Source organism: Poecilia mexicana, unplaced genomic scaffold, assembly GCF_051168715.1.
Source record: "Poecilia mexicana isolate PSO_F unplaced genomic scaffold, ASM5116871v1 scaffold_3, whole genome shotgun sequence".
Classification (NCBI taxonomy): Eukaryota; Metazoa; Chordata; class Actinopteri; order Cyprinodontiformes; family Poeciliidae; genus Poecilia; species Poecilia mexicana.
This window is the reverse complement of record NW_028263372.1, coordinates 30,894,654-30,918,760: the sequence shown is the minus strand read 5'-3', so window position 1 is coordinate 30,918,760 and position 24,107 is coordinate 30,894,654. Positions and strand designations below refer to the sequence as shown.

Sequence of the window (24,107 nt, the reverse complement as noted above, 5' to 3'; positions counted from 1 at the left end):
TTGGGTTGATTTTATATTGAATAAAAGCTAAGGATTTATGTAAATTTTTCAGTCTGACTGGTCTACATCATAATATATCATTAAAGTTACTTCACTGGTGTAAAACGCGCTATTTTATTGGCAGATGATGGGTATCGTGGGTATATATCATTCAAAATTATCTTGCATCAACATATTTCCAAAAATATGTGAATAAAATGTTAAAAATAACATGTCATTGATGTAACATTTTTTTAAGAAGAGATGTAGATCTTTAAAACATATTTGACTCCTTTTTGACTGTCAGAACAACAGTCTATTGTCCACGGAAGAACAGCGTTCATGAGGTTAAGCGGTTAAGCTTCATACTGTATGAACCAGGGAAACTGTCAATCAGCAATCAATTAAAATCATGTGTGCTGAATCACTGAAATATTTAAAACTTACAAGGCAGTGTGCCCTGAGGATCAGTGTTGAAAAACACTGGATTATACATTGGTTTTTCAATCAATAGAGTTCGACCAGAAAATAACATTGATCAATGACATATTTTCAGCATTAAGTTAATTGGTTGGAATTGGATGATTGTTTGATAGTAGATCCATTGTCAATTGTCGACCTCAACCAAAAACCAACTATTCTGACTATAATTCAACATTGAATTACCATCGTGTGCCATCTGGGATGTGTGATTGATGACTCTAATAAAGAACTGATTGCAAACGTTTGTTTTATAGCATCATTTGAAGAGAAATATGGAGATGCTTCTGTTTTTCAGTGTCAACATCAACTGCATTAAAATACAAAATGATGTAATGTCATGTTTGTAATAAAACAATGCATCATGATTTAAGTGTTTTTAAATACTTCCAAATATAAAAATGATGTCTTTTATAGACTAAAATTATAATCGCAGTCAATTACTGAATCATTATTTTACCAAAAGAAGAACTGAATGTATGTTTATGAACATTTCAAAACAGCTAGTAAAGGTAGATAGAATTGTGTGGGGGAAATAAAGGCTCTATATTCTATTCGTTTGTTTAGTTCTTAAGGGTTTATCATTATTGGTTGTGGTTATTCAGGCCGGAGAAATACTCTTGATACAAGCTCCTGTGTTATTTTTGTTATTTTTTACTTTTTTCTCTTGATTTTTAAAGATCCTTATACTGACAAGCATTGCAAATTAGCGATGGCTATGCTAATGTTTAAACATATTAATTGTTTCTACTTGTCCATATTAAATAAATAAAAGCGACTTGCCTGCAATGGTTTCCAAGCATCCATGCATTCATGCTGTTCACATATTAAATGCAGGTGCAAGTCCTTATTACAACAAAACCGACCATATAAAAGGAAAATTGGTGCTCTCTCGCCATCTGGTGACAGTGAACACCTACTACGCTACCTTGTGAAGGCAGAGACAGCTGAGGACACTTGACTCAACATGGCAACCAGGTGGGGAATCTGCGGCGCAGGGAATGTCAGTGATGACTTCACTGTGGCTCTGAAAACTCGTCCTGCAGAAGACCATCAGGTGGGTTTGTTAAGCTGCAGCGAAAATCACACAATTGAATTTCTTCGCAGTTCGGTGCAAAACATTATGTCGGGACCTCTGAGTAAAAGTTCAGTTAAAAATTAGTTTCTGCTTCCGAGCTCAACGGACAAGCTTAAAATTTGCATGCAGTAGTTTGCGAGTTGTTTACAAAGTTGCAAATTACAGGCCGTGGTCAACATTTATTTGGACAAACTAGAAGCTCTTACCCTTTTACAGTAAAGTATGCAATATAGGGGCGTCTAGATGTTTCTCCCCTTTGTTTTTTTTTTTTTTTTTTTTAATCTTCCAGAAATCATTTTATGGTCATTTGAAATTAGACACCGTAAAGAAATGTTCAGTGCATCCACTCAAGGGCGTAGGTTCGGTCTAAGTTTTGGTGGGGACCTTGACACCCCCCCGCAGCACAGTGAAATGCCCAAGAGCACCGAACATTTTTGAGAAGGGGGGGGGGGAAACCACATTGGCTTAATAACCCCCTCCCCCCAACCATAACCATATCATACAACCAGATACAGTCATACTCAGCAGATCAGTTCAAGAACACTTTACTTTTTCCTTTACAAAATTCAGCAAACGTTACAAGTAAGATCAAAAGAAATATCCTCTGGATACAGCAAACACAATTGCAGATAAGAAGAAATCAATAATAAAATAAAAAAGAAAAAATATTACATAATTAACAGACCTATTCTACCTCACATTCAGTGCTGACCTTACTAAACACCGGACTTTACAACAAATGCGTTGCGTGATAGATATCTAACTTATGGGTCCACTCACTGTACTTACAGCCGACGTAGCGAAATAACTTCTAATGTCTGTCCTTTTCTTTTTTGGTGGCGACATGGTCTCGAGACTCAGAAGGAGACGCGTGTGCCCAGCTAGCCGCCGCCTTTTGCAGCTAATCAAAGAACGTCCGACGATTCAACTGACTCCCCCTCCCCCCACCCCCCCGACAGCACCGTTCCGACACGGTCTCGGAGGCTCATAATAAATATCAAACTAAGAAGCTTCCGTTCCGCGCACCGCCTGTTGCTGCTAATCAAAGATCGTAGATCCACTTTCTTTGAGCCAATATGGCAAAAATTGGTCGGGACTTTTTCATATCCCGTGAATATTGGTCGGGACATGTCCCTACCGTCCCTACCCAAACCTACGCCCATGCATCCACTGCATATATCTGCCCTATGTTGTTAACATAGGAATTTTCAATAAAATAGATCAACATTTATTGTAACGTGATAAATTGTAATTAGAGGTCAAGTATGCTGTTGCAAGGTGCTGTTAAAGTAACAAAACATCTAGTTGGAAAATAGTCATGTCGAAATGTCAGACTTCATTGGAGTTTAATACTTTTACAATGTGTACTGAGATCCTCAGGAAGGTGGTTGTACTGTAACTGACTGTACTTGCAGGTTGTGGCTGTTGCAGCTTGTAAATTGGAAGATGCTCAGGAGTTTGCCAACAAACACAGCATCTCTCGAGTTTACGGCAGCTATGAGGAGCTGGCCAGAGATCCAGACATAGGTCAGTGTCCATCTGCCAGAGGTTTTTCAGTTTATTAATTTAAAAACTTTGCAATACCTCCTGCTCTATATTAAATGTTTTCTTTATCCCGTTTTAATTTTCTCTATATATTTCATACTATTATTTCTGAAAAATAATGAAGAGTACCATTCAGTGTTTGACCTGTGTGCAGATATTGTCTATGTTGGAGTCATCCACCCATACCATCTGAACGCCTGCAAACTTTTCATAAATGCTAAAAAGAATGTTCTAAGTGAAAAGTCGCTGGCCATGAACACAAAGGAAGTGAAAGAGATTCTGGACTCTGCCAAAAAGAACAACGTCATCCTCATGGAGGTAAGCATGTAGCAAACCAGGAAGAAAAAAATAATTTCTCTGTGTACTAATGCACACTTGAGCAGTTTAAAACATGTTTTTTCTCCAGGCTGCGTGGACCCGTTTTTTCCAGGCCTCAGTGCAGATCAGAAATCTGCTGTCCTGGGAGTACATAGGGGAGGTGAAGATGGTCCGTGCGGACTATGGTGTGCCACTGTTGCACATGTCTAGATCGGATCAGAAGGACCGCTGTGAAGGCGCATTACTAGGACTTGGTATCTGCTGCCTTCAATTCATATGTATGGTATACAAAGGAGAGAAGCCGGAGAGTATCCAAGCCAGCGGAACCTGCCTGGAGACGGGTAAGGAGTTAACAGGATGAGGCATTCATGTAACCTCAGAGGCTGTGCCATTATGTGAGATACTACTTTACACTCAAGTGAGTTAAGATTTTTATAATTGTGTGCAGATTCCTCCTGGGATGAATGTTGAAAAGAGAAGCTGCTTACGTTTAATTTTGACTTTTCACTGATCAATTTGTCAAGTATTGAAATAAGAAAATGTTAACTGATTTGATTCGTGAAATTCTAAAACTTGCATTTTCCCCTGTTTAAATGTTTCAAAAGAACCAAACAACCATTTTTGGTAGGAGTTTGATTTTAATAGGAAAAGTCGGATTGATGCATCTTCAGTTTTCACACAAACCTTGAGCTGTCTTTTTTTTTTTTTTTTTTTTCTGGCTTTGTTACAAAAATAATTCCCTACTGTAGTTGCATATCTTCTACAACCTTTCTCTGCATTTAAAAGCTCTAAAATGCCAGAAAACTAATGTAAAAAGTCATCTTTTTAAAGTAAAGAAAATGTAGATTAACCATCATAAAATAAGTACATCAGGTCAGACTTAGAAAATGGATCATTTCATACCTTACAAATCTGATATAAAAGAAATGTAATCTAATTAGAATGTTCCCAATACTATGTTCACCTCCTGATAGACCTTGTTGAAACTCTAAATTGGCATACAACTATTTTCAGCATTTGTGGCTGCAGTTTTGGCATCTTTTCTCTACACTGTTTTATATTCTCCTCCCTGTAGGAGTGGATGAGACTGTGGCTGTCATTCTTAGGTATTCTAAGAACAGAATGGCAATGTTCACCTGCTCTGCTGGGGTTGAGCTACACAGTGATGCCATTATTGTAGGGACAAAAGGCACAATCCAGGTAGGTTGCCAAGGATGGCATGACAACAATTCAAAAAGTACATTTAGTAGTTTGAGTGTTATGTAGAAGAAATTACAAGTATCTTCAAGCACTGGTTTGACATTAATCCAATGCACATGCTCCAGGTCCTTTCTCCTATGTGGTGCCCCACCTCACTGGTTGTCAATAGGAAGGAGACCCAGCAGCCAGTACCTGAACCCTCCTTGTCGCTCAACTTTACCTACAGCACAGGGAAGCGTTGCGAAGTAGAGGAGGTCCGCCAGTGTCTGCTCAAGGGTAATGAGACATCAGTATTTTGCCTTCTGATTCAAGCACAATTTGTTACAAACATCATATAGCTCGGGCATTAAAGCCACTTCAGGAATATTCATGAAATATGGGATGCTTGGGATTCAATGCAGTGGGAGGGTGTATGTGGGGAAAAATAGGAGGCATTAACAAAGTTGTATAAGAACATAATTAAAGTTGAACAATTAACATCTTGTAAAACAGTTTAAAAGTCAACTGCATAAGCTAATCTCTGAACTTCTGTGGAGCATTTGTCTGTAGCAGCCGACTCATCAGTGTTTCTCTTTGCAGGGCTGAAGGAAAGTCCAGTCATGTCCCATGCCTACACTCTGCTGCTGGCTGAAATGGGGGATGAGATCTGCCGGCAGGTGGGAGGGGTGTACAGCCAGGACTACCAGTAAAAGTTTGACTTATTCATGCTGTGATTAAATACAACCAGTTTACAATGGAGATTAACTTACTCTGTTTCTGTTCCTGACAATCATTTTGGAGGAACACGGCAACCAGGTGGGGAATCTGCAGCGTGGGGAAGATCAGTCATGACTTTACTGTGGCTCTGAAAACTCTTCCTGCTGAAGACCATCAGGTGAGTGTGCCTGCTGCAACAGAGATAAATCCCACGTGTGATTTAGATGAAACACTCCTCTTTGTCATAGTAACATTCTTCTGGGTACTTGACACCCTCTTTTTTTTTTTTTTTTTTTTTTTTTTTTTTTTTGTAAGGTATACATTTTTTATTAAGCACGCATGATTTTGAACCATCTAAATGAAGCAGACGACAATGATTTTGTAAAATGTTTGCATTTGTATTAACTGCCAAGTTCCCAAACTTTCTACCATACAGGACACATGTAGTTTCTGGAAAATGAGTAATGGAGAACTGGAAATTAACAATTAAATTGAACAGCCTCAGTCATGCATTTTACCAGTAAGGCAAATGTCACTTTTCAAAACTGTGAAACAAAGTGAGTTTATATGAATGATGCCCTCTGCTGGATGATGAGTGAAAGTGCTAAAAACAGATTACTTGTGCAGGATTTTTAATAAAGTGGAATGATGTCTTTACCAAATAAGAAAATAACAGTTTACCTCTAAAGTATTTATAATTAATGTGTATCATCTGTGACTTCACAGGTTGTGGCTGTTGCAGCTCGTAAATTGGAGGACGCTCAGGAGTTTGCCAGAAAACACAACATCTCTAAGGCTTATGGCAGCTATGAGGAGCTGGCCAGAGATCCAGATGTAGGTCAGTGTCCTTCTGCCAGAGTTTTTCAGTTTATTTTTAATTTCAAAACTTTACAATAACTCCTTCTCTATATTAAATGTTTTCTTTTATCCAGTTTCAATTTTGACTGAAAAATATTGAAGAGCATCATTCAGTGTTATGTTTGACCTGTGTGCAGATGTTGTGTATGTTGGAGTCATCCACCCATGCCATCTGAACGCCTGTAAACTTTTCATAAATGCTAAAAAGCATGTTCTGTGTGAGAAGCCGCTGGCCATGAATGCTAAGGAAGTGAAAGAGATTCTGGACTCTGCCAAAAAGAACGACGTCTTCCTCATGGAGGTAAGCCTGTAGCAAACCAGGAAGAAAAAAATAATTTCTCTGTATATAATTTACTATTGCACACTTGAAGACCTTCAAAGGTTAAACAGTTTAAAACATGTTTTTTTTTTTTTTTTTTTTTCTCCAGGCTGCGTGGACCCGTTTTTTCCCAGCCTCTGTGGAGATCAGAAAGCTGCTGGCTGAGGAGTACATAGGGGAGGTGAAGATGGTCCGTGCGGACTTTGGTGTGCCACTATTCCACGTGCCAAGATCAGATCAGAAGGACCTCGGTGGAGGAGCATTACTAGGTCTTGGTATCTCCTGCCTTCAATTCATAAGTATGGTGTACAACAGAGAGAAGCCAGAGAGTATCCAAGCCAGCGGGATCTGCCTGGAGACAGGTAAGGAATTAACAGGATGAGGCATTCATGTAACCTTGGAGGCTGTGCCGACTCAGTGACATAATGTGAGATACTACTTTACACTCAAGTGAGTTAAGATTTTTGTAGTTGTGTGCAGATTGTGTCCACCCTGTTAAATGTTTCAAAAGTAAGAACCAAACATCATTTATGATAGGAGTTTGGTTCTTTTTAATAGGAAAATTCAGATTGATGCATCTTCAGTTTTCACACAAACCTTGAGCTGTCTACAATGTTTTCTGGCCTTGTTACAGTAAATAATTCCCTACTGTAGTTGCATATCTTTTACAACATTTCTCTGCACATAGAAGCTCTGAAATGCCAGAAAACTAACTAATGTAAAGTCCTCTTAAAAAGAAAATGTAGATTAACAATCTCAAACTAAAATGAATAAGTACATCAGGTCAGACTTAGAAAATGGATCATTTCATATCTTACAAATCTGATATAAAAGAAATGTAATCTAATTAGAATGTTCCCAATACTATGTTCACCTCCTGATAGACCTTGTTGAAACTCTAAATTGGCATAAAACTCTATTTTCAGCATTTGTGGCTGTAGTTTTGGCATTTTTTCTCTACACTGTTTTATATTCTCCTCACTGTAGGAGTGGATGAAAGTGTTGCTGTCATTCTTCAGTATTCAAAAAACAGAATGGCGATGTTCACCTGCTCTGCTGGAGTCCATCTGCATGGTGAAGCCTTTATTGCTGGGACAAATGGCATAATGGAGGTAAGTTACCAAGGATGGCATGGCAACAATTCAAAGTGTTATGTAGAAGAAATTAGAAGCGTCTTCAAACTCTGGTTTGACATGAATCTGATCCACATGCTCCAGGTCCTTTCTCCTATGTGGTGCCCCACAGCACTGGTTGTTAATGAGAAGGTGACCCAATATCCGGTACCTGAACCCTCCTTGCCTCTCAACTTTACCTACAGCACAGGGATGCGTTACGAAGCAGAGGAGGTCCGCCAATGTCTGCTCAAGGGTAATGAGACATCAGCATTTTGCCTTCTGTAGGTCTGGTACCATTAGCTGCAGAACCTCTAAGATTCCAGAACCATTGCAGAAGATGCTGTCGTGCTTGAACCTACTGTTTCTGTGTAATCAGAACCAAGTTGTGACTTGAGGATGGCTTCTGTCAAAACTGTTTCATAAATGCAAGCAGACAAGATTCAGCAGAGTTAAATCACTGTTCAATATAGTGGTGGATATGCAGACACCCTGTGTATCATACATAAATAGAAACATAATTTATAATGGAAATTCTTAATATTTTGCTGTTTGGAAGATCTACCAGTCTATTGATCAGCATTTTTTTTTAAATAAAATGGAGCATGTTTCACCACTTCACCTTGTAAAACAATTTTATGCCTCATTGAATATAAAGTGTTCTGAAATGTACAAGCAGAGAGCCTAAGACATGTTACTTGGGTAGCAACAATTGTTGCAACCCAGACAGCTTTTGGTGATATAGTGAACTCTTAGTATTTGTGACCCAAATTCTCCACAAATGGCTAAAATCCACAAATTCCTGGGCTCCGCTTTAAAAGAAGGTATAACTATCTATTGTAATAGTTCAAACCAAATATATCTACAACCTTCATTATTTTTGTTGGGTGCAAACTGCTCCAAGAATCAATGAGTTTCCTGGATTAACTGCTTTGTAAACACCAGCTAATGGCATCAAATAGCTCTGCTAAAATTAAACATAACTTATCTGATACTGTCAGTTTTTTCAATGGAGTCTAAATCTTAATATGAAACATTTTTCATGATCAATACAATGACACTGGTATTACAGACGCATGCTGATGGAGAGCAGCAATGATGAAGACAAACATTTCCACTTTTTTTTTTTTTTTTTTTTTTTTTTTTTTTTATTGGAAACCATAGTGTAAATGTTGAAGTAATCCAGATTTGTTGGATTTACCCACATTTTGTTCGTTGGCTGTTGCAGGAGGGTGTATGTTGGGGGGTGGGAGGAAAAATGGCAAGTATTGACAAAAGGCTGTAAAAGAACATGACTAAAGAGGTGAACAATTAACATTTTGTAAACAAGGTTCAAAAGTGACCTGCATAGGCCTCTCCCATCTCTGAACTTCTGTGGAACATTTGTCTGTAGCAGCCGACTCAGTGTGTTTGTCTTTGCAGGGCGGAGGGAGAGTCCAGTCATGCCTCATGCTGACTCTCTGCTGCTGGCTGAAATTGGGGATGAGATCCGCCAGCAGCTGGGAGTGGTGTACACCCAGGACTTCCAGTAAAAGTTCAACTTGTGCTGTGCTTTAATACGACCAGTTTACAATGGAGACTAACTTGCTCAAGAATAGTAAATTTCATGTGATTAAAAAGTTTGTATTTTTGTAGGAAAACAATGCTTGACCTCAAAGTTGGATTAACTTAATTTTTGAAATGTAAACCACTCAAAATGACCTCTCTCAACCACATGAGAGGTTGGGAAGCTGTTACCTTTTCCTATTTACATGTTGTACACCAGCTTTGTATACAGATGCATTGAAACTTGCTGAGCACAGTCAACAATGAAAAATAAAATCTTTGACAAGCTGTCAAATGTTACAGCAAATTTCTGAAAAATAAAGCAAATCTGTTTTTCTTTAAAACATCTTTAAAGTAAGTTTGTTCAGCAATATGTGTGTATATATTGGGAGTTAATCTCCTTGAATGTGTTAAAATTTTTGTGTAAAAATGGATTAGACTTTTTAGCTTTTGTTTTATATGAATTATATTGGCAGCAAGTTATTTCTGGAAAATTGCAGTTGTCTTTGAATTGGTAATTAAGAGAAAATATAAATAAACCAACCTGGTCTTGAGCTTAAAAAAAAAAAATCATGCCACAGGTGGTTGCAGAACATGACACTGAGTCTTTACCTCACTAGGCTTTGCAGAGTTAAACGTATGGCTCTCAAAGGGGCCTGCACAGAGCGGCTCACAGGCTCCCATTTCTGCTTCCTCTGTTTCCCTCAATCGCATTTTTTTTAAAGCTGGGGGCGATGGGGAGGAGATGAAATCCAGTGTATACAATTCAAGATGTTGTAGCACTGACAAAATGACTCGACGCCTTGTTTCACACATTCCTCTCCCCCTCCCAGGATTTTCAAAATGACTGGCACCTCCTTGTGCTGGTTTCAGTCACCCTTCCTTTGCAGTGACCTTGAGATGGAAATGAAGGCAGGATGTTGCTCCTGTAACTGCTGCAATACAGTTTCTCTCCCATTTGATTAATATCCACAGAACAAAATGTCTCATTTACAATGACAGCCAGGAGGAGAGTGGAAAACACCCTGTTCATAACCCTCCTTTATGTTCTGTTTCATTAAAAATATAGTACCATTTTTCATCGTTACTGAGGTACATGACAATTGCTAATAGAATGTTTCTGGCAGCAAGATGCTCAGATTAAGTAATGTGACAATGTGACACTAAACTGATCAACCACTTCTGATGGCAAAAAGATCCACACCGCCTGTGAAGAAACTTGAGACTGACCATGTGATCCAGAAGGAAAGCCATTCTTCCAAGTCTCTGTGGAATAAAGACGCAGACCCAGAAATAAATTAATCAATACATAAATGTGAAGCTGTAAAAGTGGAAGGCAATCGTACTGTCTGGCCTGAATTAATGAGGTGCTTCCTTCCATCCACATCTCAAGGTTTTTAAAGCTCATCAGCCATCTTTACCGTCCACTAATATCCTCGGGCTGAGCAGAGGAGGCTGAAGGGAAAAAAAAAATCAAATGCCAGCCACTTTTTAATAGAAATTAAAATCAGTTGAGCTTAAGGCTTCTTATTTTCAGTGGCTACTTATGGCTCAGCTGAGGATGAGGGTGAAATCAGGGGATCCCAGGGTAGAGAGGTCGGACCCCGTCCAAATCCTGTCCCACTCTGACCACCTGAGCCTCTGCTTTCACTGCTCTCTTCACTGGCACCTGACTCAGGCAGCACAGAACCAATTTGTTGCTCGTGCAACTCATGCAAAACCTCTAGTTCAGGGGTGTCAAACTCAATTTCACAGAGGGCCACTTCAGCATATTGGCCCCCCTCAATGGGCCACATTGACGGTACAAATCAGGAGTGCATCCCTGCTAAAACACCCCAGACAAAAGGTTGACTTCCCTCATTCAGTTCCGTAGAGGCTTATAATGAGTCAATGGTCCAGGTGAGTTAGAGAAGGAATGTATCTAAAGTTGCAGATGGTAGCTCTGGAAAACTAGACTTGGGCAGCCCTAGCATAAATGTATAAAAATACAATGTTAAAAATAAATTAAAAACCTCATATTGTTAAATAACTGATTTTATGTATTGAAGTTTTAAATATTGTATTTGAGTTTCCATGGATGTAAAATTACTGCTCAGTTTAAAAATTACAATATTTAAATCAGTGTTTAAAGGTGAGCAACAAATAATAAAAACAAGTCACATGGGCAGACATTATAGACTTTATGCAAAGATTTAGTCTCAGAGGCAACTGAAACCAATTAATTAAAAACATTCTTTCTGAATATCATTTCATGGTCTCTGAACTAAATGCGTCTTTCTGACCGGGAGCTGACAGCGTGTTGAAGAGTTATGGACCGGACGCTTTGGAGCATCTGGTTAGGAAGTGCATTACAAACCTTTGGTTGAAATGTAGTTTGTAGTCAATTCATGCTCAAAATCTATTTTAAGTCAATCATCAGCCTTTAAAATGCTGGGGGGCCACATGTGGATTCAGAGTACAGACCATGACACCACAGAGCCCTTGTTGACCTTTAGTAAACACCTGTGATGAATAGAACATGCAAAAAATCTGTTTCTGTCTGGTTTTGAACCAGAGACCTTTTGCATGTAAAGCAAATGTGATAACCACTACACTACAGAAACTCATGCTCTTTCCAGTGTTCCTGGTAGATGATCCACATTTTGTTAGAGACTAATGTCAACGATGGGCATGGAACAATGTCAAATACTTATACCACAGATCCTCTCAGAGAGCACAGTAACTTGGTGAACAAACCGTCAGACTTATACTTGTGCCTAATTTCACATTACAGTCCATAAACTGAGCCTGGGATCAAAAAAATGTATTGAAAATGTCATTAGCAGAGACAAATGGTTCTACAGAGACTTGGCTAAATGGCTAAAAAATAAAATCAATACTTACAAATAAAAAATGGTTAAAAAATAAAATTAACACATTAAAATAAAAAATATCTCTGAAATACAATCAACACTTGAAAATTAAAAATGGTTCAAAAATAATATCAACACTTCAAAATACAAAATCTCTGGAAAATAAAAAATGATGTATGTTGTTTTGAAAAACATCAGAATATAAGCACTTTTATCAAATCTTCATTGTGGTAAGATCATGTAAGTTCTTCTTAAATCCATAGAAACTCAACAGTTTGTAAGGTAGGTGAGTCAGCTCAGCAGGTTAGAGCACCGTGCTGGTAATGCTGAGGTCGTCGGTTCAAACCCCATATGGGGCAATTCATGTCTAAGGTCTTTCAGACAATCAACACTTCAAAATAAATAAGGTTTCAAAAATAAAATCAACACTTTACAATAAAAAATGGTTCTAAAATCAACACTATAATAAATAAGGTTTCAAAAATAAAATCAACACTTTACAATAAAAAATGGTTCAAAACTAAAATCAACACTACAATAAATAAGGTTTCAAAAATAAAATCAACACTTTACAATTAAAAATGGTTCAAAAATAAAATCAACACTACAATAAATAAGGTTTCAAAAATAAAATCAACACTTTACAATTAAAAATGGTTCAAAAATAAAATCAACAGTTCACAATGTATAATGGTAACTGTTTCTGTCTGTTCAGTCCATAAACTAAGCCTGGGATACAAAAAATGTATTGAAGATGTCATTAGCTGAGACAAATGGTTCTACAGAGTCACTCAATTTAATTTATTAAAAGTTATTGGGGACTCAGTCAGTGGTTTTTGTCACTACGAGTAAATGTAGATACATGCATCTGCTTAATTTGTGATGGGATCTGGATTCACGGCGAATATTAACTAAACCGCATAAAATGCGGCTAAATAGCCTATGTTAATATGATTGTAATTTCACGGATAAAAATAGTACATGACCGATTTTTTAAATGTTGTCGGTCAAGATAAGGATAACAAAAAAAGTCTAGCTCGACCTGCCGCCCTGACACCAACTCACACACATCTTCATTCACAGTCTTACTTGTAAATCGATTTTTCTTTTCTTGGACGTTTTTGATGTTAGCTTCTCGATGTCTCAGTTTTATTCGCTGGGAAAATCAATAAGCAGCTTGAGGTGACTCTGCTGCTCTCTAGTGGCGAGAAGCCGTAATGTTGGCTGGTAACAATCGGAATGCATTGTGGGAGATGTAGTTTGTAGTCAATTCGTGCTCAAAACCTATTTTAAATCAATCATGAGCCTATGAAATGCTGTGGGGGCCACATAAAATGGCATGGCTGGCCACATGTGGCCCGCGGGCCTTGAGTTTGACACATGTGCTCTCGTTAGTTAGAGGTAACATTATCTAACACTACCTGTAGTTAAGTAATGTTAATATTTTAACACTGAGTTAAAATGTTAAAACTTAAAAAATTATCTTAAGTTTTAACTCATCTCAAGTTTTAACTGTTGAGTTCTTTAGCTTTTCATCTCCTCGGCTGGTTTGGTCACATGAGCTGCAGACGAACAGACAATCTTTTAAGAATACTTTGAATGGCAGGAAAAATAGTAGGTAAATAGTGGGGAAACCAAAAACAACTCTGTCTCAAATGTTTGCTAAAAGAACATGGAAGACGGCATAAAGTATTTCAGCAGAGAGCATCCATCCTCTTTTACATTGTATATGGTATTTTTATTGTTGTTGATAATGTTATTTTTCATGTCTTATTTGTTTTTGTTCCTCCTATAATTGATGGAGATATATAGATATTATTTATAATGTATAAAGGTATTGTTTATGTCACCTAATTAGCTCTACATCCTGAAGAAAAATATGGTATTTTAGAAGATAATTTATCTTTCACGTTGCCAGTAATGGCGAAATTAATAGTAAATAATACAGATTTTGTGGTATTCTCGTTTAGTGACGTAATTATATTAGTTGTGTTACCACTCCCACGCCACTAGAGGCAGTAGCAGGCCCGAAAAGATGCGACTAAGAAGCAGATTTAGAAGTACACAGAAAGCTACGGAATTTGTTAAAAGCTGTGAGCTGCGCTGAAGTAAATAAAAAAGAGAAGTTGATATACATGCTGAGAGTGAAACTCCTTCCTGCAGATGAAGCTATATCACAGATTTCAAAAGAAAATTAAAACGGGAGAACGCGGATAATATAGGAAAAAGCGCCACCTTCACTTCCGGAGACCAATGGTCCCATTTCCAAATAAGGTAAGAGACTGACAGCGGTCCGTCCCCGCCCCTTTCTATTTGCTGCAGTGAGGTGTACTTAATATTATGTCTATGTTGCATATGCAGCGAACACATATGCAACATAGACATATGCAACATTTATTATCTACATGCAACATAGACCATAGACATCTACCAAAGACACATAGCAACGACATACACCAACGACATCTACACATATGACTTCTAATTTTTGACACAAATGGAACATCATACAAAATTGATTAAATACTGGTCCTCAAGGTAAGCTGACCTACATGTTTTCAATTTAGCAAAACCCTGTCAATCATCAGTTAAAATCATGTTTGCTGAATTAGGGAAATATCTAAACTTGAAAGGCAGTGTTGAAAAACACTGGCATTTCAATCAGTAGAGTTCGACCAGAAAATAACATTGATCAATGACATATTTTCAACATTAGTTAATTGGCTGGAATTGGATGATTGTTTGATGATAGATCCATTGTCAATTGTCGACCTCAACCAAAAACCAACTATTCTGACTACAATTCAACTTTGAATTACCATCGTGTGCCATCTGGGATGTGTGATTGATGAATCTAATAAATAACTGATTGCAAACGTTTGTTTTCAAACAGCATCATTTGTAGAGAAACATGGAGATATTTCTGTTTTTCAGTGTCAACATCAACTGCATTAAAATACACATAGACCTATTTCAAAAATTATGTAAAAAACGTCATGTTTGTAATAAAACAATGCATCATGATATAAATGTTTTGAAATACTTCCAAATATAAAAATGTCTTTTATAGACTAAAATTATAATCCCAGTCAATTAGTGGATCCTTCTTTTCCCAAAAGAAGAACTGAATGTATGTTTGTGAACATTTCAAAACAGCTAGCAAAGGTAGATAAAATTTTGTGGGGGAAATAAAGGCTCTATTTTCTATCAATTTGTTTATTTCTTAAGGGTTTATAATTATTGGGTGTAGTTATTCACGCCGGAGAAATACTTTTAATACAGGCTTATGTATTATTGTTGTAATTTTTACTTGTTTCACTTGATTTTAAAGACCATTACTGACAAACATTGCAAATTAGCGATGGCTATGCTAATGTTTAAACATATTACTTCTACTTGTCCATATTAAATACATAAATAAAATCGATTTGCCTGAAATGGTTTCCAAGCATCCATGCATTCATGCTGTTCACATATTAAATGCACGTGTAAGTCAATATTTGAAAATTAGTGTGACGTTAATAGAAAACCGACCATATAAAAGGAAAATTGGTGCTCTCTCGCCATCTGGTGACAGTGAACACCTACTACGGTGGCGCTACCTTGTGAGGGCAGAGACAGCTGAGGACACTTGATTGAACATGGCAACCAGGTGGGGAATCTGCGGCGCAGGGAAGATCAGTGATAACTTCACTGTGGCTCTGAAAAAGCGTCCTGCTGAAGACCATCAGGTGGGTTTGTTAAGTTGCAGCGAAAATCACACAATTGAATTTCTTCGCAATTCGGTGCAAAACATTATGTCGGGACCTCTCGGCTGTTGTTCTGACTAAAAGTTCAGCTAAAAATTAGTTTCTGCTTCCGAGCTGAACGGACAGGCTTAAAATTTGCATGCAGTAGATGTTAGCAAGTCATACAGAGTTGCAAATTACAGGCCGTGGTCGACATTTATTTGGACAAACTAGAAGCTCTTACCCTTTCAACGTCAAATATGCGATATATCTAGTTTTTTATATCTAGTTTCTTTTTATCTTACGGAAGACGGTCATTTGAAATTTAAGACACTGTAAATATCCAGTGCATCCACTGCATATTTATGCCCCATGTTGTGTTAATAATCTAGAAGTTTTCAATAAAATAGATCTACATTTATGTTGTAACATGATAAATTGTAATTAGAGGTCAAGTATGCTGTTGCAAGGTGCTGTTAAAGTAACAAAACATCTAGTTGGAAAATGTTGTCTATCATGTCGAAGTGTCAGACTTCATTGGAGTTTAATACTTTAACAATGTGTATTGAGATCCTCAGGAAGGTCGTTGTACTGTAACTGACTGTACTTGCAGGTTGTGGCTGTTGCAGCTTGTAAATTGGAAGATGCTCAGGAGTTTGCCAATAAACACAGCATCTCTCGAGTTTATGGCAGCTATGAGGAGCTGGCCAGAGATCCAGACATGGGTCAGTGTCCATCTGCCAGAGGTTTTTCAGTTTATTTTTAATTGTGAAACTTTACAATACCTCCTGCTTTATATTAAATGTTTTATCCCGTTTTAATTTTATCTTTATCTTTCATACTGTTATTTCTGAAAATGACAGTATTCAGTGTTGTGTTTGACCTGTGTGCAGATATTGTCCATGTTGGAGTCATCCCCCCATACCATCTGAACGCCTGTAAACTTTTCATAAATGCTAAAAAGAATGTTCTAAGTGAAAAGTCGCTGGCCATGAACACAAAGGAACTGAAAGAGATTCTGGACTCTGCCAAAAAGAACAACGTCTTCCTCATGGAGGTAAGCATGTAGCAAACCAGGAAGAAAAAAATAATTTCTCTGTATACTGTGTACTATTACACACTTGAGCAGTTTAAAACATGTTTTCTCTCCAGGCTGTGTGGACCCGTTTCTTCCAGGCCTCTGTTGAGATCAGAAATCTGCTGGCTCAGGAGTACATAGGGGAGGTGAAGATGGTCCGTGCGGACTATAGTTTGCCACTGTTGCACATGTCTAGATCGGATCAGAAGGACCTCAGTGAAGGCGCATTACTAGGACTTGGTATCTATTGCCTTCAATTCATAAGTATGGTATACAAAGGAGAGAAGCCGGAGAGTATCCAAGCTAGAGGGGTCTGCCTGGAGACGGGTAAGGAGTTAACAGGATGAGGCATTCATGTAACCTCAGAGGCTGTGCCAAATCAGTGACATTATGTGAGATACTTTATACTCTAGTGAGTTAACATTTTTGTAATTGTGTGCCGATTCCTCCTGGGATGAATATTGAAAAGAAAAGCTGCTTACTTTTTAAAATGTTGACTTGAGACTCGCTGATCAACTTGTCAAGTATTGAAATCAGGAGATCTGATTTGATTAGTCAAATTCTAAAACATGTTTCCCCCTGTTTAAATGTTTCAAAAGTAAAAACCAAACTACCATTTTTGGTTTTAATAGGAAATGTCGGATTAATGCATCGTCAGCTTTCACACAAACCTTGAGCTGTCTATAAACTTTATTTTTCTGGCTTTGTTACAGTAAATAATTCCCTACTGTAGTTGCATATATTTTTACAACTTTTCTCTGCTCTGAAATGCCAGAAAACTAATGTAAAAAATGCTTTTAAAATGAAGAAAATGTAGATTAACCATCACAAATTAAAATAAGTACATCAGTTCAGACTTACAAAATGGATCATTTCATACCTTACAGTCTGACATAAAAGAAATGTTATCTAATTAGTATGCTCCCGAAGGTATTTTCACATCCTGATAGACCTTGTATAAACTCTAAATTAGCTTACAACTCTTTATTTTAAGCTTTTGTGGCTGCATTTTGAGTTTTAGCACCTTTTATCTACACTGTTGTATATTCTCCTCCCTGTAGGAGTGGATGAGACTGTGGCTGTCATTCTTAAGTATTCTAAGAACAGAATGGCGACATTTACCTGCTCTGCTGGGGTTGAGCTACACAGTGAAGCCATTATTATTGGGACGGAAGGCAAAATCCAGGTAGGTTACCAAGGATGGTATGGCAATAATTCAAAAGGACCATTGAGTATGTTTAGTCGTTCGAGTGTTTTTATGTAGAAGAAATTAGAAGCGTCTTCAAACTCTGGTTTGACATGAATCTGATCCACATGTTCCAGGTCCTTTCTCCTATGTGGTGCCCCACGTCAATCATTGTGGATAGGAAGGAGACCGAGTATCCGATACCTGAACGCTGCTTGTCTCTCAACTTTACCTACAGCACAGGGAAGCGTTACGAAGTAGAGGAGGTCCGCCAATGTCTGCTCAAGGGTAATGACTATAAAGTGTTCTGAAATATACAAGCAGAGAGCCTAAGGCATGTTACTTGGGTAGCTAACAATTGTTGCAACCCAGACAGCTCTTGGTGATGTAGTGAACTCTTAGTATTTGTGGGATTTGTGACCCAAATTCTCCACAAATGACTAAAATCCACAAATTCCTGGGCTCAGCTTTAAAAGAAGGTATAACTATCTATTGTAATAGTTCAAACACCAAATATATCTGCACTAAAATGCCCCAATCAAACCTTCTTGGCACTTGTGCTGATGCTAACATCTACAGTCGTCTTTATTTTTATTGGGTGTGAACAGCTCCAAGAATAATCAATGAGTTTCCTGGATTAACTGCTTTGTAAACACCAGCTAATAGCATCAAGTAGCTCTGCTAATATTTATTGATAAACATTAGAGAAAAAAACAAAAATGACTTATCTGATACTGCCGGTTTTTGAATGGAGTCTAAATCTTATCATGAAACATTTTTCATGATAAACAATACAATGACACTGGTATTACAGACACATGCTGATGGAGAGCAGCAATGATGAAGACAAACAGTTCCATTATTTTTTTTATTGGAAACATTAGTGTAAAGGTTGTAGTAATCCCAGGTTGGAAGACCCTTAGATTTGTTGGATTTACCCACATAAATATTTTTTTAGATGTTGTACATGTCCAATAAATAACCATGAGTTCAGGTATCTGTGTGAACTCATGTACTTTGTTACAAACATCATATAGCTGTGATATTAAAAAAGCCACTTCAGGAATATTCATGAAATATGGGATGCTTGTGGTTCAATGCAGCAGGAGGGTGTATGTGGGGAAAAAGGAAAAATAGGAGGTCTTGGCAAAACTAAAAAGTTGAACAATTAACATCTTGTAAACGGGGTTTAAGTCAACTGCATAAGCTAATCTCTGAACTGTGGAGCATTTGTCGGTATTCACCCGACTAAGTAGGTTTCCCTTTGCAGGGCTGAAGGAGAGTCCAGTCACGCCCCATGCCTACACTCTGCTGCTGGCTGAAATGGGGGATGAGGTCCGCCGGCAGGTGGAAGTGGTGTACAGCCAGGACTGCCAGTAAAAGTTCAACTTTTTCATGCTGTGATTAAATACAAGAAATTTACAATGGAGACTAACTTACTCTGCTTCTGTTCCTGACAATCATTTTGGAGGAACATGGCAACCAGGTGGGGAATCTGCAGCGCGGGGAAGATCAGTCATGACTTTACTGTGGCTCTGAAAACTCTTCCTGCTGAAGACCATCAGGTGAGTGTGCCTGCTGCAACAGAGATGAATCCCACGTGTGATTTAGATGAAACACGCCTCCTTGTGTGTGTCATAGTAACATTCTTCCAGGTATTTATCTCCCTCTTGGTACTTTTTGTAAGATTTTTTTTTTTTTTTTTTTTTTTCCATTAAGCACGCATGATGAGTCGTGAAGCAGACGACCGTCAACGATTTTGTAAAACGTTTTCATTTTGATTAACAGCCAAGCTACCAAACTATCTACCATAAAGCACAGAATAGGATGCATGTAGCCTTTTCTGGAAAATGAGTCTGGGAGTAACAGAACTGGAAATTAACAATTGGACAACCTCAGTCATGCATTTTTACCAGTCAGGCAAATGTCACTTTTTTCCAACTACAAAACAAATTGAGTTTATATGAATGATGCCCTCTGCTGGATGATGAGTGAAAGTGCTAAAAACAGATTACTTGTGCAGGATTTTTAATAAAGTGGAATGATGTCTTTACCAAATAAGAAAATAACAGTTTACCTCTAAAGTATTTATAATTAATGTGTATCATCTGTGACTTCACAGGTTGTGGCTGTTGCAGCTCGTAAATTGGAGGACGCTCAGGAGTTTGCCAGAAAACACAACATCTCTAAGGCTTATGGCAGCTATGAGGAGCTGGCCAGAGATCCAGATGTAGGTCAGTGTCCTTCTGCCAGAGTTTTTCAGTTTATTTTTAATTTCAAACCTTTACAATACCTCAGTATTGTTTTAATTTTCTCAATATTTCATACTGTTATTTCTGGAAGAAGATTGAAGAGTATCATTCAGTGTTATGTTTGACCTGTGTGCAGATGTTGTGTATGTTGGAGTCGTCCACCCATGCCATCTGAACGCCTGTAAACTTTTCACAAATGCTAAAAAGAATGTTCTGTGTGAGAAGCCGCTGGCCATGAATGCTAAGGAAGTGAAAGAGATTCTGGACTCTGCCAAAAAGAACAACGTCTTCCTCATGGAGGTAAGCCTGTAGCAAACCAGGAAGAAAAATAATTTATCTGTAAACAGTTTACTATTGCACAAAAGTTTTAAAACATGTTATCTCTCCAGGCTGCGTGGACCCGTTTTTTCCCAGCCTCTGTGCAGATCAGAAATTTGCTGGCTCAGGAGTACATAGGGGATGTGAAAATGGTCCGTGCGGACTATGGTGTGCCAAGATCAGATCAGAAGGACCTCGGTGGAGGAGCATTACTAGATCTTGGCATCTTTTGCCTTCAATTCATAAGTATGGTGTACAACGGAGAGAAGCCGGAGAGTATCCAAGCCAGCGGGATCTGCCTGGAGACGGGTAAGGAGTTAACAGGATGAGGGATTCATGTAACCTTGGAGGCTGTGCCGACTCGGTGACATTATGTGAGATACTACTTTACACTCAAGTGAGTTGAGATTTTATATTGTGCCGATTCCTCCTGGGATGAATATTGAAAAGAAAAGCTGCTTACTTTTTAATATTTTGACTTGAGACTCGCTGATCAACTTGTCAAGTATTGAAATCAGAAAATATTTACTTGTCTCTGATTTGATTAGTGAAATTCTAAAAAAAAATGCTTTTCCACCCTGAAAGTAAACAAAAGTAAGAACCAATCTACCATTTATGATTTTTAATAGGAAAAGTCGGATTAATTGTCAGCTTTCACACAGACCTTGAGCTGTCTATAAACTATTTTTCTGGCTTTGTTACAGTAAATAATTCCCTAGTGTAGTTGCATATCTTACAACCTTTCTCTGCACATAGTTTTCTGGCATTTCAGAGCTTCTAACCAATGTAAAAAAAAATGCTTTTAAAATAAAGAAAATGTAGATTAACCATCATAAATTAAAATGAGTACATCAGGCCTTAGAAAATGGATCATTTTATACCTTACAAATTAGAAATGTATTCTAATAAGAATGTTCCTAAGCTATGTTCAACTCCTGATGGACCTTACAGAAACTCTAAATTAGCTTACAACGTTTCATTTTCAGCTTTTGTGGCTGCATTTTGAGGATTGACATATTTTCTCTACACTGTGTTGTATATTCTCATCCCTGTAGGAGTGAACAAGACTTTGGCTGTCATTCTTAAGTATTCTAAAAACAGAATGGCAATGTTCACCTGCTTTACTGGGGTCCAGCTGCACAATGATGCCATTATTGTTGGGACAAAAGGCAAAATCCAGGTAAGTTACCAAGGATGGCATGTTTAGTAGTTTGTATTTTTATGTAGGAGAAATTAGAAGTGTCTTCAAACTCTGGTTTGACTTTAATCCAATGCACATGCTCCAGGTACCTTCACCGATGTGGTGCCCCACCTCACTGGTTGTTAATAAGAAGGAGACCCAATATCCGGTACCTGAACCCTCCTTGCCTCTCAACTTTACCAACAGCACAGGGAAGCGTTACGAAGCAGAGGAGGTCCGCCAATGTCTGCTCAAGGGTAATGAGACATCAGCATTTTGCCTTCTGTAGGTCTGGTACCATTAGCTACAGAACCTCCTGCCCTCCAGAACTATCATGGAAGATGATGTTGTGCTTGAACCTACTGTTTCTGTGTAATCAAAACCGAGGTGTGATTTGTGGGGATGGCTTCTGTCAAAACAGTTTCATAAATGCAAGCAAACAAGATTCAGCAGAGTTAAATCACCATTCATTATTGTGGTGGATATATGGACACCCTGCGTATTGTACATGAATAGAAACCTAATTTATAATGGAAATACTTTATTTTGCAATGGTTTGAACGATCTGCCAGTTTATCAGCAATTTTTTTAAAATGGAGAATGTTTCATCACTTAATCTTGTAAAACATTTTTGTGCCTCATTAAATTTAAAGTGTTTCAAAATATACAGGCAGATGGAGCCTAAGGCATGTTTCTTTTGTAACTAACTATTGTTGCAACCCAGACAGCTTTTTGCAATATTCTGAACTCTTAGGATTTGTGACCAAACTGTTCACAAATGGCTAAAATTCACAAATTCCTGAGCTCCCCTATAAAATAAATAACTGCCTATTGTAATAGTTCAAGCACCAAATATATCTGTATCTGCACTAAAAAGCATCATGGAAACCTTCTTGACACTTGTGGTGAAGCTAAGATCTACAGCAGGGGTGGGCAACTCCAGGCCTTGAGGGCCGGTCTCCTGCAACTTTTAGATGTCTCAACTTCAACACACCTGAGTCAAATAATGAGGTTGTTGGCAGGGCTCTGGAGAACTTGACTGCACTTAGGAGGTGATTCAGCTGTTGGATTCAAGTGTGTTGAACCAGAGAGACATCCAAGAGTTGCAGAACACAAACCCTCAAGGACCAGGATTGCAAATATTAATAAACAGTAGAGCAAAAAACATATCAAAAAATTGTATGTGAAAAATGGGAAGTATTGACAAAAGGTTGTACTGAACATGGCTAGAGGTGAACAATTGACATTTTGTAAAACGAGATTCAAGTCAACTGCATAAGTTCCTCTAATCTCTGAACTTCTGTGGAGCATTTGTGTCGGTAGACAGTCGACTCATCAATATGCTTGTCTTTGCAGGGCTGAAGGAGAGTCCAGTCATGCCTCATGCTGACTCTCTACTGTTGGCTGAAATGGACGATGAGATCCGCCGGCAGGTGGGAGTGGTGTACAGCCAGGACTGCCAGTAAAAGTTCGACTTATTCGTGTTGTGATAAAATACAACCAGTTTACAATGGAGACTAACTTACTCTGTTTAATTCTGGAATAGTCCATTTCATGTGATTAAAAGCGTTTATTTTTGTAGGAAAACAACACTACTTGATCTCCAACTTTGATTAACTTATTTTTGAAATATAAACCACTCAAGATGACCCCTCAGCCACATGAGACGGGTTAGGAAGCTGTTTAATATTTACATGTTACACACCAGCTTTGTATACAGATTTATTGAAACTCACTGAACACTGTCTACAATGAAATGTAAAGTCTTTGACAATCTGAAATAAATGTTATAGCAAAGTTCTAAAAAATCGCAAATCTGTTTTTCTTTATCCATCTTTAAAGTTTTGTTCAGCAACATATATCTATATGTTAGGAGTTCGTCTCCTTGAATGTGTTAAAATTTGTGTAAAAGTGGACTATAGAGACTACAATTTTGTTTATGAATTGTATCAGCAGCAAGTTATTTATAAAAAAAAGCCAGTTTTCTTTAAATCGGTGTTTAAGGAAAAGTGTAAATAAACCAACCAGATCTTAAGTTAAAAAAAAAAATTGGTCGTGCAACAGGTGGTTGCAGAACATGACGGTGAGTCTTTATGTAACCTAGTTGTCTTTCTCTTGTTATAATTATACAGTGTATTTTGGTTATTTCTATTGTTCCTTACCTGACTGAAACGCCTCTAAAAATTAGTAATTGTTTTACTTTAAGAGCGGAAGCCCCTCCTTTATATTTCTTCTTCTGTGGTATTGTCTTTAAATTGTTTGCGCCCCTCGGACCCTCCCCTTTTGACCTGTTGTCCTGTGGGAGAGGTGAGTATTGTTTTCATCTAAATGCATCCAGTTTATTTATAGATCTGTTAATTGTGTAGGACTTGGAGCGGGCAGC

At 37.9% G+C, this 24,107-nt stretch overlaps 4 protein-coding genes and 1 non-coding gene across 5 annotated transcripts; 4 read left to right on the top strand and 1 right to left on the bottom strand.

Annotated features, from left to right (window-relative positions):
• The first annotated feature begins 1,333 nt into the window (after positions 1-1,333).
• Positions 1,334-5,289, top strand: LOC106913649 (trans-1,2-dihydrobenzene-1,2-diol dehydrogenase-like). Its single transcript, XM_088004424.1, has 7 exons — positions 1,334-1,516; positions 2,953-3,064; positions 3,237-3,400; positions 3,489-3,741; positions 4,476-4,600; positions 4,726-4,876; positions 5,180-5,289. The coding sequence occupies exons 1-7, from the start codon at positions 1,427-1,429 to the stop codon at positions 5,287-5,289; spliced, it is 1,005 nt and encodes a 334-aa protein (XP_087860550.1). The 5' UTR covers positions 1,334-1,426.
• A 15-nt stretch (positions 5,290-5,304) lies between these two features.
• Positions 5,305-9,474, top strand: LOC106913443 (trans-1,2-dihydrobenzene-1,2-diol dehydrogenase-like). Its single transcript, XM_088004640.1, has 8 exons — positions 5,305-5,309; positions 5,381-5,474; positions 6,023-6,134; positions 6,292-6,455; positions 6,583-6,835; positions 7,461-7,585; positions 7,691-7,841; positions 9,008-9,474. Exons 1-8 carry the CDS (start codon positions 5,305-5,307, stop codon positions 9,115-9,117), a joined length of 1,014 nt encoding a protein of 337 aa, XP_087860766.1. The 3' UTR covers positions 9,118-9,474.
• Positions 9,475-11,660: 2,186 nt separating this feature from the next.
• Positions 11,661-11,733, bottom strand: trnav-uac (transfer RNA valine (anticodon UAC)). The gene has a single exon. It is a non-coding gene; the product is annotated as a tRNA-Val (tRNA).
• Positions 11,734-15,530: 3,797 nt separating this feature from the next.
• Positions 15,531-19,354, top strand: LOC106913098 (trans-1,2-dihydrobenzene-1,2-diol dehydrogenase-like). Its single transcript, XM_088004425.1, has 7 exons — positions 15,531-15,713; positions 16,324-16,435; positions 16,604-16,767; positions 16,863-17,115; positions 17,850-17,974; positions 18,112-18,262; positions 19,245-19,354. Exons 1-7 carry the CDS (start codon positions 15,624-15,626, stop codon positions 19,352-19,354), a joined length of 1,005 nt encoding a protein of 334 aa, XP_087860551.1. The 5' UTR covers positions 15,531-15,623.
• Positions 19,355-19,446: 92 nt separating this feature from the next.
• On the top strand, positions 19,447-23,532 carry LOC106913099 (trans-1,2-dihydrobenzene-1,2-diol dehydrogenase-like). Its single transcript, XM_014979847.2, has 7 exons — positions 19,447-19,539; positions 20,097-20,208; positions 20,363-20,526; positions 20,616-20,853; positions 21,600-21,724; positions 21,831-21,981; positions 23,081-23,532. Exons 1-7 carry the CDS (start codon positions 19,450-19,452, stop codon positions 23,188-23,190), a joined length of 990 nt encoding a protein of 329 aa, XP_014835333.2. The 5' UTR covers positions 19,447-19,449; the 3' UTR covers positions 23,191-23,532.
• The last annotated feature ends 575 nt before the right edge of the window (positions 23,533-24,107 follow it).